General features: G+C 43.3%; 1 protein-coding gene across 3 annotated transcripts in view; it reads left to right on the plus strand.

The window, feature by feature from the left end:
- The window catches only part of LOC144169093 (DNA (cytosine-5)-methyltransferase PliMCI-like), a 150967-nt gene extending 139956 nt beyond the window's left edge, over positions 1-11011 (plus strand). For all 3 annotated transcript variants that reach the window (XM_077698103.1, XM_077698104.1, XM_077698102.1), the window contains 2 exons: positions 3307-3423; positions 4850-11011. In XM_077698103.1, coding sequence (XP_077554229.1) covers positions 3307-3423; positions 4850-4999 — 267 coding nt within the window. In that variant the 3' untranslated portion in view covers positions 5000-11011. The remainder of the gene's footprint in view (positions 1-3306; positions 3424-4849) is intronic.
- Positions 11012-12766: the final 1755 nt, after the last annotated feature.

Here is a 12766-nt window from a genome sequence, read left to right on the forward strand (position 1 = left end):
ACATAATGGCGCTTGTTGTATTGGTCAGGGAATTTCGTTTAAAATGGTCATGGAAAACATGGAAAAGTCAGGGAAATTGAATTAGGCAATTTGCTAGACACCCTGAGGATAAACAGAGTTCTTGGGTATTTTGCTCGACAAAAAGCTCACTTTCATGCCACATATTCAGCAACTCAAAATGAAGTGCAGGCAGTCCTTAAACATACTTAAAGTTTTATCACACCAGTCCTACGGCACTGACAAGACATGCTTACTCGAAATATTCTGTAGCCTAATTATCTTTGAAATTGACTATGAAAGCATTGTGTATCAGTCGGCATTAAAAACATCCCTCAAGATGCTCAATTCTGTTCACCACCTAGGACTCCAGCTAGCTATGGGTGCTTTCCGTACAAGTCCTGTTTTAAGTCTTTATGTGGAGTCTCACATGTGGTCCCTAGAACACCAGTGTAAATTCGTTGTGCTCTTGTATGCCGTTAAAGTTGCTTCCCTACCTCAGCATCCCTGTACCAGACTAATGAGCGATCACACTACAGCAAACTTGTTTTTACAACGCCCCTCACTTCCCCAACCTTTTTTTTTTTAAGGCCAGATCTGAGGCCTCTGAGATGGGAGTATTTTTTACGGGTACTCAGAAAACTGTTTGTATGAATTTAATTGCACCTTGAAAACTCGTACCCGTGTCATGTGACTTGTCATTTCTTAAAATTGATAAGAACCGAGCCCCTCAAGCCCTCATACAACAACACTTCATATATCTACAACACAAATACCAATTCACAGAATTCTTCACTGATGCATCCAAAACACGCTCTGCAGTAGTAGCGTGCGTGGCAGTTGGACCAAACTTCTTCTCCTGCTCAAAAACAATGAATCTAAAGGCAGGCATATTCACAGCAGAAGCATACAATTTGGCGATGGCTGCTGAACACATAATACAAACCAAAGTACCTATGCCAGTAATCTACGCAGACTCACTTAGTGTTGTAACAGCTTTATCCTCTGGTAAAAGCCACAAAAATACACATTTCAACCAGCTTATAAAGTCTATTATGTGTTAAAGACTTAAAGACTATTAAAGACTATTAAAGACTCCATGGGGCTCCAAATTAGAATCTGCTGGGTCCCCGGCCATTGCGTAATAGTTGGCAATGAGTCTGCTGATAGACAAGCAGCTGCCGCCACCTACCGTGATGAGGTTGACGTGACATTAATACCTTACGTTGATCTAAAGGCTCTCATCCGATACAAGCTCCGCTAGCAATGGCAAAAGGAATGGGGCACAGACAGAGAACAAACTTCATGTAATTAAACCAAGAATAGGCAAATTACATGACCAACAAACGGAACAGAATTATTGAAGTTACACTTTGCAGGTTACCGTACTTACCCGATTCTAACGTGCACTTTTTTTCCAAATAAATAGGCCAAAAAATCGTATGCGCGTTAGAATCAAATACGAAACCGAAACTGCCAAAACAGCAGAAATTTCGTCCCAGCCATCGCCATTGCAATCTCAAGATGGCGCCAAAGCTTTTAGCAACGATTTTTCGGACGCAGGAAGCCTAGGCGCCCAGGTTTTCTATCATCGTTCACAAAATCGTCAAATCGTTCCACTTGCGTGCTTGATAACACCAATGACAGCAGCGGCTCTCGCGCGTTCAAAACGATCGGTCGGCTGAAGTGTGCGCCTCTGGAGAAGCTTGCGGGATGGGCGTGCGAGACGTGGGCCACGATCCCATCGACCATGATTGAACATTCAGAAGTGGCATCGCGAACGCACTTGACGGCACCGAGGACGAGATGTTGTGGTCAGAGAAGAGCGACGAGGAGTGAGATGAGTGAGATTACTTTGGGAAATAAATCGCCCGTTTCTCTCGCATTCGTTTGTCTGGGTCACAAAGTTCCGTGCGCGTTACAATCGGAGGTGCAAGTTTTTTCTTTTTTTTTTTTTTTTTTTTTTTGACAGGAAAATCGGGTGCGCGTTAGAATCGGGGACGCGTTAGAATCGGGTAAGCACGGTACGTATAGGACACACACATGGCACACTTACCTTTTCAATGGCACACAAAGACCCCAATGTCCGAGATGTGGACAAGCACTTACCACCGTTCACATCCTTGTCGAATGCAAAGAACACAACGCTGACAGATGCAAACATTTTCCAGAGCTCTACATGCACCGCATCCCAATTCACCCAGCACATTTCCTTGCAGACAATCCCATGTCTGCATGCAGTCGTGTTTTAGAGTATTTATTTAGCGTCGGATTTTTACAAACAATTTCATTTTGACCATAATTGTTTCACCAATCTCCCTCTGATGAGCACTCTCTTCGTAATCACTGAAAGCTGAACTGCATTTCCATTCACCACTTCTAGTTCTTAGCAGTATGGTCCTCTACACCAACATGCTGATTTGAATGAAATGGCCCTCTACACCAATTTCTAACCATTTTACCTAAACAATTATGCCCCCCAAAGAAATATACAAAACCCTGATGTTTGGTGCTCTTTAGCCAAGTTGCCCTAGTGCCAATAAACAACACATACAACAACAACAACATGAATAAGCATCGGCAGGCGAGCGCAGCGGCAGCCGCAATTACAATGTCATGGTAGCTGCTGGCATCCGCCTCCCTTTAGACGTCAAATTTTTGGAATCATCTGCTCGTTAAGTTACATTCTTGACTTGACGAAATTCTCGATGTAACGAAATAATTCATGGTTCCCGGTAACTTCGTTAGATTGGGTTTTCACCGTAAGAAAGGTGAAAAGAGAAGAGCCAGTTGTCATTAGCGTTTTCATACTGTACTACTTCTTCAGAACACCGTGTGTGCAACCATGTTTTTATAAAGTTGTAAATAGATGTTGCAGTTTTGGTTCAAAGCTCACACACAGATGCACCTCTTCAGAATATGCTTCTGGGAAGCTATGACTATTCAAGCACTCTCGCAGTGGCATAGGCAGGGTGTTGAAACCCTGCTGAAAGGCTTCCAACCTTATTCGTGTACACGTAAATGTTTAGTATGAAAAGGGAGAGCTCATCCATACTCTCATAATTGCTGGAGAACCGCTCCTTCAAAACAAGAAAAAAAATATTGCCTACATCGGCGCATTTTGTGTGAGCAACTCACAGGGCAGGAGGCACTGCCGCAAGACGTCGGCTGAGCTCAATGCCCGGCACGTGGCGGTAATATTTGTGAAATTTGTTCATTTGTCCGATTGGCACGTTACTCGGGAATGGGGCTGTGAAGACACGCGGCGCCAGTGTGATGATGATGCACAACCCTTCCCCTCCTTTCCAGTCCTCCGTCCTGCACCCTTCACAGAGCAGGGTGCTGAGTGCCCGAGAATGCGCCCGCATCCAGGGCTTTCCGGATGACTTTGTCTTCGTGGGCTCCGTCGATGACAAACTCGTCCAGGTAAACCAAACCTCCTCCTCCTCTTCTTCTTCTTCATCCTCCTCGTCTTCTCCTTCTTCTTCGTCCTCCTCCTCCTCTTCCTCCTCCTCCACCTTCTCCTTCTCCTCCTCCTCCTTCACTCCCACCACCACCATTAGCCGTTCCTGTCTCGCGAAGCCCTATTCCATTCCTTGCCTTTGAATTTTATGATTTCATCCCTCCATCGAGTTAATGGTTGTCGTGTGCGTCTAGTCCCATCCCTCGATATTAACTCTGTTAACTCTGTTGTCCTGATAATCCGTTGGTTGTCATTTCCCTGTTGCATTACATACCCAACCCGAGTTCACTTCCTTTTATTTGAGCTGGGATGTCTTTCTCCCAAATCTTGTGTGGGGTGAGAAAAGCATTGTTGCACTTATCTTCTAGCTTAGCTTAGGTTAGCTTAGCTTCTTCTTAAGTCTGGCTTCCAGGTGACTCGTCTAGGGCAGTGTCATAACACCGAGAGCCATTACAGTATAACTCATAAGTGCAGTTGTTCTTACTGCTCCAGCTAGGCTAAAAGGCATGTCGTGTCCAGCAGGGATAGGACAACTGGGCCAGTTTGGCAGTTTGGATGCAATATCGTTTTCTTGCACTAAGCTACGCCAAAAGCAGGAAAATTGTGGAGGTTTTGTGTAGCTGTGTTTTGAAAATGACGTGGTAGCCAAGAATTCTCACACCAGTGCCACTTTCAGTGGTCGGTAGCATCAGAATTGCCTACATCGCCTTCCAATCATCATTTGCTTATCATGTTGCCCACAGAGGTTCTTTTTTTTCGTTCTTTTTTTTGTGCAAAAATATGTTTGAGAGGAAACTGTCACTAATTCTATGCTAACGTTGGAATGATGTAGACCCGTTTGAATGCTGATTTTTGCTTTTGAAGCAACTAATGGTTTTGTTTGAATAGTTTCGAATTAAAAGCGAATGTTTCACAGTTTCAGTACGAAAGCTGGAGTTTAGTTTCTCACTTATGTTTCAACATCTAGCTGAGAGAAAAACAGTTGGTTCATTTGAACACTGTTGCTAAACTAAAGCTTTTTTGTGGCTTAAAATAAACATAAAAAAGCCACCTTGTTGCTCTTGGCTTCATTTGTGTTGTGTATTTTATTTTATTTGGGAGGTAATTTGATTTCACATGGCTAGCTAGCTTAGTAGTGTTTCAGTATGAGTGAGATGAGGGCATTTGGTTTGTGAAAAAAATGTGGTTATGTTGTAGTTCCCTGAACAAGAAAAAAATACTGCTGCTGGTGACACTGCTTGATCCATTTTACTTAATATTTTCATCCATTATTTTTAAAGTTTGTGGTGTAATTGGTGTTGTTGAGACAAACCTGTCTCTTCAATGAACCAGTCTTGCGCTTCATCTATGTCGTCCCTTTAATGTGCATGACCACGTCCTGCGGTGCAGATCGGGAATGCAGTGCCACCACCGCTTGCCGCAGCCATCGGCCAAGAGATCGTCCGGTCACTCAGAGGCCTGTCCTTGCCAGGAACAACACGAGCTGACCGGGACTCACCACCTTCCCTACGCCCCGCGACCGCCACGGCCAGTACATGATGCCGTTGCTTAGGCTAGTACATTCATTGCGTCATTCTCATCATCATCATCTCAGAAGCTGTTGTTTCCCATTACCCACCCATCCCATTACAGTCGGGTCCACTTATAGCAATACCGATCTGGCAAGGAAACTCTATTGTTATAATTGATACTTGTTATAAGCGCGTTGTGGAAAAAAAAAGGGGGGGCGAAACAGAGCTCAAAACATTTTACTCGCATGCAAATGAGCTCATACAACTTTTTATTTGCAGAAAAGAAGCCACAGTCATTCAGCTTTGTTCGCTGCATGCGAAGCTGGCGCACATCTTTTTTTAAGCGTATTCATAAGTGCTTCACCTAGCTGAGCGAAAGGTACTTGGTGGAAACAAAGTCCCCGAGGGACTGTGTCACACATTGAGCCTCCTACTTAGTAGGCTGCGCAACCGCGTCATCAGAGTCGTCACTGTCAGCACTGTCCACAGCACGTATCTGCGCAACGATCGCCTCTTCAGTGATGCAGTCGGACATTTTCAAAACATCGGCCTTGACATCCCTTCCGTGGAAGAACGGAGGCAGTTGAAGAGGCACCCCTCAAATTCAAAGCAGTGCGCACATGACACAACAAGTGAACGTGCAAACGAGCGGCGCCGCAATCTTGCAAGCGGGCACGGGGACGCTACCAAACCGGCAGCACCGGGAGGGGGTTCCGGAGGAAAACACCTCTGATTCTCCTCTCGCTTCCTTGTAAGCAGCACAGTCGACTCATTTTCGGCGGGGTGGAAGGAAGGCGAGGGGCATCGCAGCTCACAGAGCATGCCGTCGGCCCGGGGTGCCAGCGGCAGTTGACATTTTTGGTGCATACTGTAACCGGATTCAATCGTTATATTCGATATCGCAACACTGGAGCATTGTAATAAGCGGTTCATTTTAGCAAAGAAAGCATGCAAAAGTGGACGGTGCCGTCGTCGTTCATCGTTACATCCGATATGTTGTTATAAATGGTATCGTTATAAGTGGACTCGACTGTACTTGCCTCCCCCCCATCGCTCATTGACAACAGCCACAGAGTGTCTGGAGTAAGCTTCTGCTGCCATTTGTCACTTAAAGAACCTTCTACTCTGGTGTGGCTGTCTTTTTTTTTTTACTTTTGTTAGGTGCGCATGGAATACCACACTTTTGTATGCAAAGGCTGCAAAAGTTCCTTCAAACTGCCGGTCATGTGACAATCATGTGCAATGTATAGGACATTTCATGGAGGCGGTATGCCAATGCGTATTGATCTTACCACACCCCTTTTTATTAATATGTATATATTGTATATATTTATGAACATAGGCAAGCTTCAAATTGTTTGCTGGGCCCCGAAGTAAAAATAAGTATGCTGCATTGTTTTCTTTTTTTTTTTTTTTTTTGGTGAAGATGGAGTGACGTTTGTAGACTGCCCTATTTTACTGATGCTGTTTTTAGCTATTGTGAAGTAGTAAGTGCTTTCTCGGGGCAAATGCAATGACTTTCTTAGACAATTGCCTATTTTACTGACGCTGTTTTTATCTGCTAAGTCCTATGCTTCTCATGTCTATCTTTAACCATTACGGTTGTGTATTTTTGTTGAATTTGGTCTTGCGAGCAACTTCAATAAATGTACATTCACAACCTGTAATTACAATGGTTTGGTACTAATGTTCTGGGCTGGTTTCTTTGGATGTTTACACGTGGTCCACCTTTATATACCAAGCACGCCTTTACTGTAACAGGAAGTCATTGGAAAGATCATAGTTGCGACCCCTATTAAAGCAAAGCTTTCTTGGTCACATTGTTGGCGGCGGCGTTACCTAAAACGCACTGCAGGAAAGCCAACTTTGAACAATGGGAGGGAAATTGATGTTGGTGATAATGAAACTAGAAAAAACACATCCCGTGGTCACATTTGGACACGTTTTGCGACTACCGGAAAATACTCCGAATCCTTTTCCCTTCCCTCTTCTTTTTGTCAACTCTTGGTCAAGTGGAGTGACAAGACCCATCCAACGTGGGCCTAGACCCTGACTCTCTGTTAAGGTGTTGAGGTGTACACAAGGTGTTAAGGTGTACACTATTAAGGTATATGGAAGCAGTCACAATGAGCGAAAAAAAAATGAGCCTTGCTACATGCACTCCAGAGTGGGTGGTGTAAGCACCCAGAACTATCAACTGGTTCCTTTAAACATGCTCATTTTTACTTTATACTGATGGCAACCATCTGGTGTGAACTGGAATGTCATGGTCAGCTTCTGTGCCCCATTGCATGTCAGATGTGCCTTAGGTCATTGGTTGATCTCATTGGTTGATCTCAATGTCATTTCTCACACTTTATACATTCATTCCTTTCTATTTTTGTTTCCAATACCCTTGCCCCAGTAGGAAGTAGCAGGCCAAAGATGAGTCTTTCAGACCGACGTCTTCTCTTTTGAGTAAACTTCTCACTCCCTCTCTCTCTCTGTTTTTGAATTCTTTTGAACAAGGGTAAAAGAAGCCCGCCGTTCAGCCTCCATCCCAGGGGTAGAGTGGCCCATTCTGATTCTGAGGCCCTGTGTTTGAGCATCAGCAGTTTTAAAGATTTTAGGAGTCACATGCATTTTTTTAATTGGGAAATAGCTCTGTTGGTCGTTTGGCATTTTTTAGGTATGTTTCGGTGCACGGCTAAATGCTGGAGATGCATTGATCTCAGAACAGAATTTTACGGAGTGCGTATAGCATTACTCAAAGAAGATAGTTCCAAGCAGATAGCACAAGGCCACAGGAACACTGTGGACAGGTTCCTTTGCTCCCCTCATTCACCAATACTGGTGTATCTCTTGTCTGATTGGCTGGTGCCACCAGTAGCCTCAACAGTGCTGCGCATGATTGGTGGAACAGAATATAGGACAAATTCTTATTAAAATGTCTCTGAAACTGCTCAATTCAGAAAGCCTTTGGACTTACCCTGGCAGAAGCCTGGGAAAGTCCATGTCTTATACTATGTCCATGTCTTCGCATGTCTCATATGTAATTTATTGTGCAACGTTTTTCTTTGGGGCGTGTTTTGCGTTATTCGTCTTTTAGTTAATTCTGTTTTGTTTGGTGATATTTTTATTGTTCGTCCCCCATGCAGGTACTCATGAAAAAAAAAGTCCAACTTGATTGTTGGCAATTACTCTGTCAGGCAGGGCGATGAACTTTTTTTAAGCATGTGCCACAGACGTGCATCTTACAACGGACAGAATGGTGCCCTGCTCTCACTGGAAACCAGGACGTAGGGATATCAACACCAACGGAGGTGAGATTCAGCTGCCTTTCTCAAGAAGAAACCCAGCAGCTTCGGCAGGTCACACGAATAATTAGCATGCCGGGAACTTTTGTGAGGAACCATCCACACTTGTCGACCGTTTCAGGAAGCAACACGGAGGGGAGACCGTCGAGCTGGTGGAATGATTAACGTAGCGGTCTATGACTTTTTATCTTGTACTCTATTGGTGTGTAGCTTGTTTATCTTGCTGTTTTTTCTGTACTTGTTTCACAAACGTTATACCTTATGATCTGCTTACTCCCCAGATTTTTAGATTTCATGCTTGTTTGTTTGGTCATAGGTCCGCCTGTCCCTTTTGCGCGTGTGCGGTAGTGTTGAGACACACAGGTGTTTGGTGATGAATGTGTGCGGTGCATTTAAGTCCTTTTCTTTTCAAAGGCCTTCACCTTCTCACCTTACTCTTCATGATTTTGGCATTTACAGACAAGGGAAAACAAAAAAGCAAAATGGTATTGCAACTCTCTACCGTGTGCTGTGGTCATATGTATACTGACGTAAGATGCAAAGACGGTGTGAATAACATAGGCCTCCCAGCCACCCAAGAACAGCTAGGAAAGAGGTGGCGAAGGGTAATGTGAAGTCCTTGTTTTGCTTTATCGATCGAATGTTCTTTTAATTGCATCCTATCTAACCCCTATGTGGCAATGCTCAGGATGTTGAGGTAAGCCCATTGAAGCGGCTGAAAGGAATATTCACTATGTAATGCTACAGTTTGAGTACTCCCGAAAACATATGGATTAAAGGCCAACTGCACTCAAATTTTTCTTTGTCTAAATTTGATTCAAATAAGTAGTCTATGCTCTTAAAATCACCATGGCGAAATTCTGAGCTTCGTAAGCACACAGCACACTATAGGTAACGTTGCTCAAAGTAGTTCCGTGCAGATGACGTTTGCACCTGGCGGAGAGTCGCCGAAACAAGTTCCGAGCAGCCTGTGACAGAGGTTGGGGAACTTGTTCCGTGGAGCTCGCACTTCTCCGGCGACTTGCACGACGGCGCTCCGCCGGACGCAGGGACGCGTTCACTCGGGGTTTCTCTGCTACACCACCGCGCTGTACCATCGTCGACATCACATGTTTGAAACTAACGGCATAGGCAGCAAGAACTGCCCTTTTTTTCAATGCAATGAAAGAGATGAACTATTCGCACGCTTGCAAACATTCTGGAGCTAGCAAAACTTTTTTTACTTGAAAATAAAATTGTTACTAAAAAAAATAGTGTGACACGCACTATTCTCTTACATTTGTCATTCCTATTGCATCTATAACAGAAAAAAAGGGATCTCTTAAAAATTCTTTACCACTTCCACTTCCGCGTCCAATATTTGCCACATTTGGGCTGGCCAAACGCCACCTCAATCCCATAGACATTTTTAAAAGTTTGACGACCTAACTGGAGTTGTTGTACACGTGGGTATGAACATTTGTGCGACTTTTGCTTCACTCGCTAAGTGAACCAAAATCAGCGTTGCTCGTGGCAGAAAATACATCCACACAAATATCAGCCGTCGTCTTCGCGAAGTGCGAAAGCTAACAAAACAGCTCCTCTCATAAACAATAAACTTGATTTTTCTCAATTACCCAATGAAGCGCTAGATTTAGTTTACTTGAAAGCAAAATGTTTTCAACGGTACGTCTTTTTTTCGTGTTTTATTGCATCGTTTAGCTGTGGAAGCTGGCTTATAGTTTTAGATTCCTCTTAAAATTCGATTCTCGATGTGCAGCAAGGCGAAAAATACTGGGCTGATATTCGCGAAGCTGTTTAGTATAGTAAAAGACGTTTAGCATAGCTGGTCATGCATAGTAAAAATAGTGATCGATCTCCACCCGCATGCGGTTTATTCCCTTCAAAGAGAGCGATGTGACAGCCGAGAGGCCGGCTAACTAAAGCTCATATTCGATATCGTACGAGCAACTAGCTTTTGTAAATCGGGGCCTGCTTTTTTCACTCGCAATGCCACGGATTGCTACAACAGCAGTTATTCTGATGGAAAAAGAACTGTCGTACAGTCTACTTCATCTCGATTGATAGCAGCGCGATGTCTGAATTTCACCTAACTCTATTATTCTGAGCAAACATTTGTGGGAGTTCTTCTGTGGAAATAAGAGTGTGAAACGCGTCGCTACCACGCGCATTTGAAGGCGGCTCTGAGCGGCCGCCGGTTCTAGCGCGACCTCTTCCGTTCCAGCACGTAGGTCACGTCCGGCCACCGGTAATGGCCGCCTTTTCTATTCAGTTTCGATTCCGAAAGCGCCAATGTCGTGAGCCATCTGCGTCGCTCGCGTTTATGTTTGAAACGTAGTATTTTGCATTTCGCACTCTTTTTATGTGTACTATTAGGTGACATTATTTTTACGTTATCGAAAATTTGAGTGCAGTTGGCCTTACCCTTCATGCACTACACCATAAACACTTTAGCACAAAAGCAAAAAGTTATCTGTAAGCACAGACACAATCACAATGAAGTTAATTGCTTGTAATAGAGAGTTTTGCAGTGTAGTGATTGGTAGAAACGGAGTCTTAGAGACATAACAGAGTTAGATCTGACTTATTTTTAAAATAAAGTTTGAAACATTTGAAATGTAAAGCTGCACTGTATGCTTTCCTTTCCAGCAGCGTTGTTTTGCTTTACACCCACATTTTGCGAGAGCTTGTGTTCAAACCTGTAGTTTTTCTCGCAGACCAACTGTAAATAAATGGCTGAAAAAGTTGGCTTACATGTTGACATTGTTTACTTCTCACACATTTTCACTGCAAGTGGACAGTTTTTTTCTAGCTCACATTTGAAAAAAACTTATGGCATTGTTACTAAATATTCATGCAAAAGAAGATCACCACTTCAAGCTGGTTCACCTTGGTACTACGTGACATATCCAGGGGCACATCGATAAATTTTTCCCGACAAGTGGGCATATCATGTTGTGTAACAGAAGTTCAATGTAAAAAGCAACAGTTTTCAATCAAACTTAAACCAAAGTTGAAGACAGTTATGCAAAGGCAAAAAGAAAACCTTTTTTTTAGGTTTTAGCGCAGGGACCTGGGGGGCAACCTTTCTTTATTCCTTCATTTTTTTTTTCTGTTCACTTGTCATTCTCAAAAGTGCATCTGAGAAGTTAAAAACACTGGGCTGGATTGGGCAATTACTCAGGGCATGGGGTGGAAAGGTTATGAATGGCACCTACTTTTAAGTTTCGCAGTGCTAGTTCAGAAGGTAACTTGGGAAGGGGGACAGTAGATCTCAACACTGGGCCTCCAAATCTGCCCAGCAAAGATAACGGTATTGGTCACACTACCGTTTAGTGGTGGCATTGGGCAGTTTTCCTTTTACGTTAGCTGTGAACCTTGTACTTGTATATTGCATTTCTACCATTTCTGGTTCTAGATAAGGCATGTCACGAAGTATGATAAATTATTCAATCTCCTACACTTCAATCCCAAAAGATTCGTATAAAATGTCTAAAATTAAACTATCACTGAAACAGTTGACCGACTTTGCAGTTGAAATTATGTTGTTGGCGCACTGCAAAGCGAATAACCTGAGTTTACAGAACCTGAGAGTTTACAGAATAACCTGATGTTACTGCAATGCAACATGGTTTAGTTGGGCTAAACATTCCAGCATACAGCTTGGAAAAAGAAAGCCTTTGTGCATTGATGTCATGTTGTTTTGGGACGACTTCCACAAACTATTAAAACAAACTTTGAAGTGTGCATGCAGCGTTGCAACTTTAGATATAATTAAATTTTATCTGTAACTTGTAATTTAAATGAATTAGTTCTCGCAAAAATTGGCTGGGTGAATGCTGAAATATCACTACCCCGCCAGTCTACTCTTGTCGTTAAAGCAATATCCCAAGACAAAATGGTAGCTGGTCCCAGCTAGTTCAATGGATCTGTAACGTGTAATTTGAATCAATTAGGAGTTCTCGCAAAAATTGGCTGGGTGAATGTTGAAATATCACTACCCCACCAGGCTACACCTGTCAACGCAACATCCCAAGAGAAAATGGTAGCTGGTCCCAGCTGGTTTACGATTGAATCCCAGGTGGTCCCACCTGGTAATCAAAACAATAAAAGGAAACGGGCGATAGAAACGACAGCATAAGAATTTATTCCTAGACAAACAAGGCATCGTTGGTCATTGAACAAAGGCAGAAAGTGCCACAAAACACATGATCTTTCAGTCATAACACCAAGTTATTCAGCCTTTAGTGTCCCTTTAAAAAAATACTCCCGACAAACAAGGCATCTTTGATCATTAAACAAAGGTAAAAAAGATACAAAAGATAGTCTTTCAATCACAATGCTAAGTTATTCAGCCTTTAGTGCCCTATTAAAGAAATACGGCTCGAAGCTAGCACACGGCTCAAGGAAACTCAACATCATCTTCAAGTGGACGACAACCGAAGGGGCTTCACCCGTGTCAAGCTGCGTTTGCCTCGTAGCTTCCTTGCTGTCCAACG

Source organism: Haemaphysalis longicornis, unplaced genomic scaffold (assembly GCF_048455015.1).
Source record: "Haemaphysalis longicornis isolate Haplotype H1 unplaced genomic scaffold, Haemaphysalis longicornis Haplotype H1 scaffold_2, whole genome shotgun sequence".
NCBI classification, from domain to species: Eukaryota; Metazoa; Arthropoda; class Arachnida; order Ixodida; family Ixodidae; genus Haemaphysalis; species Haemaphysalis longicornis.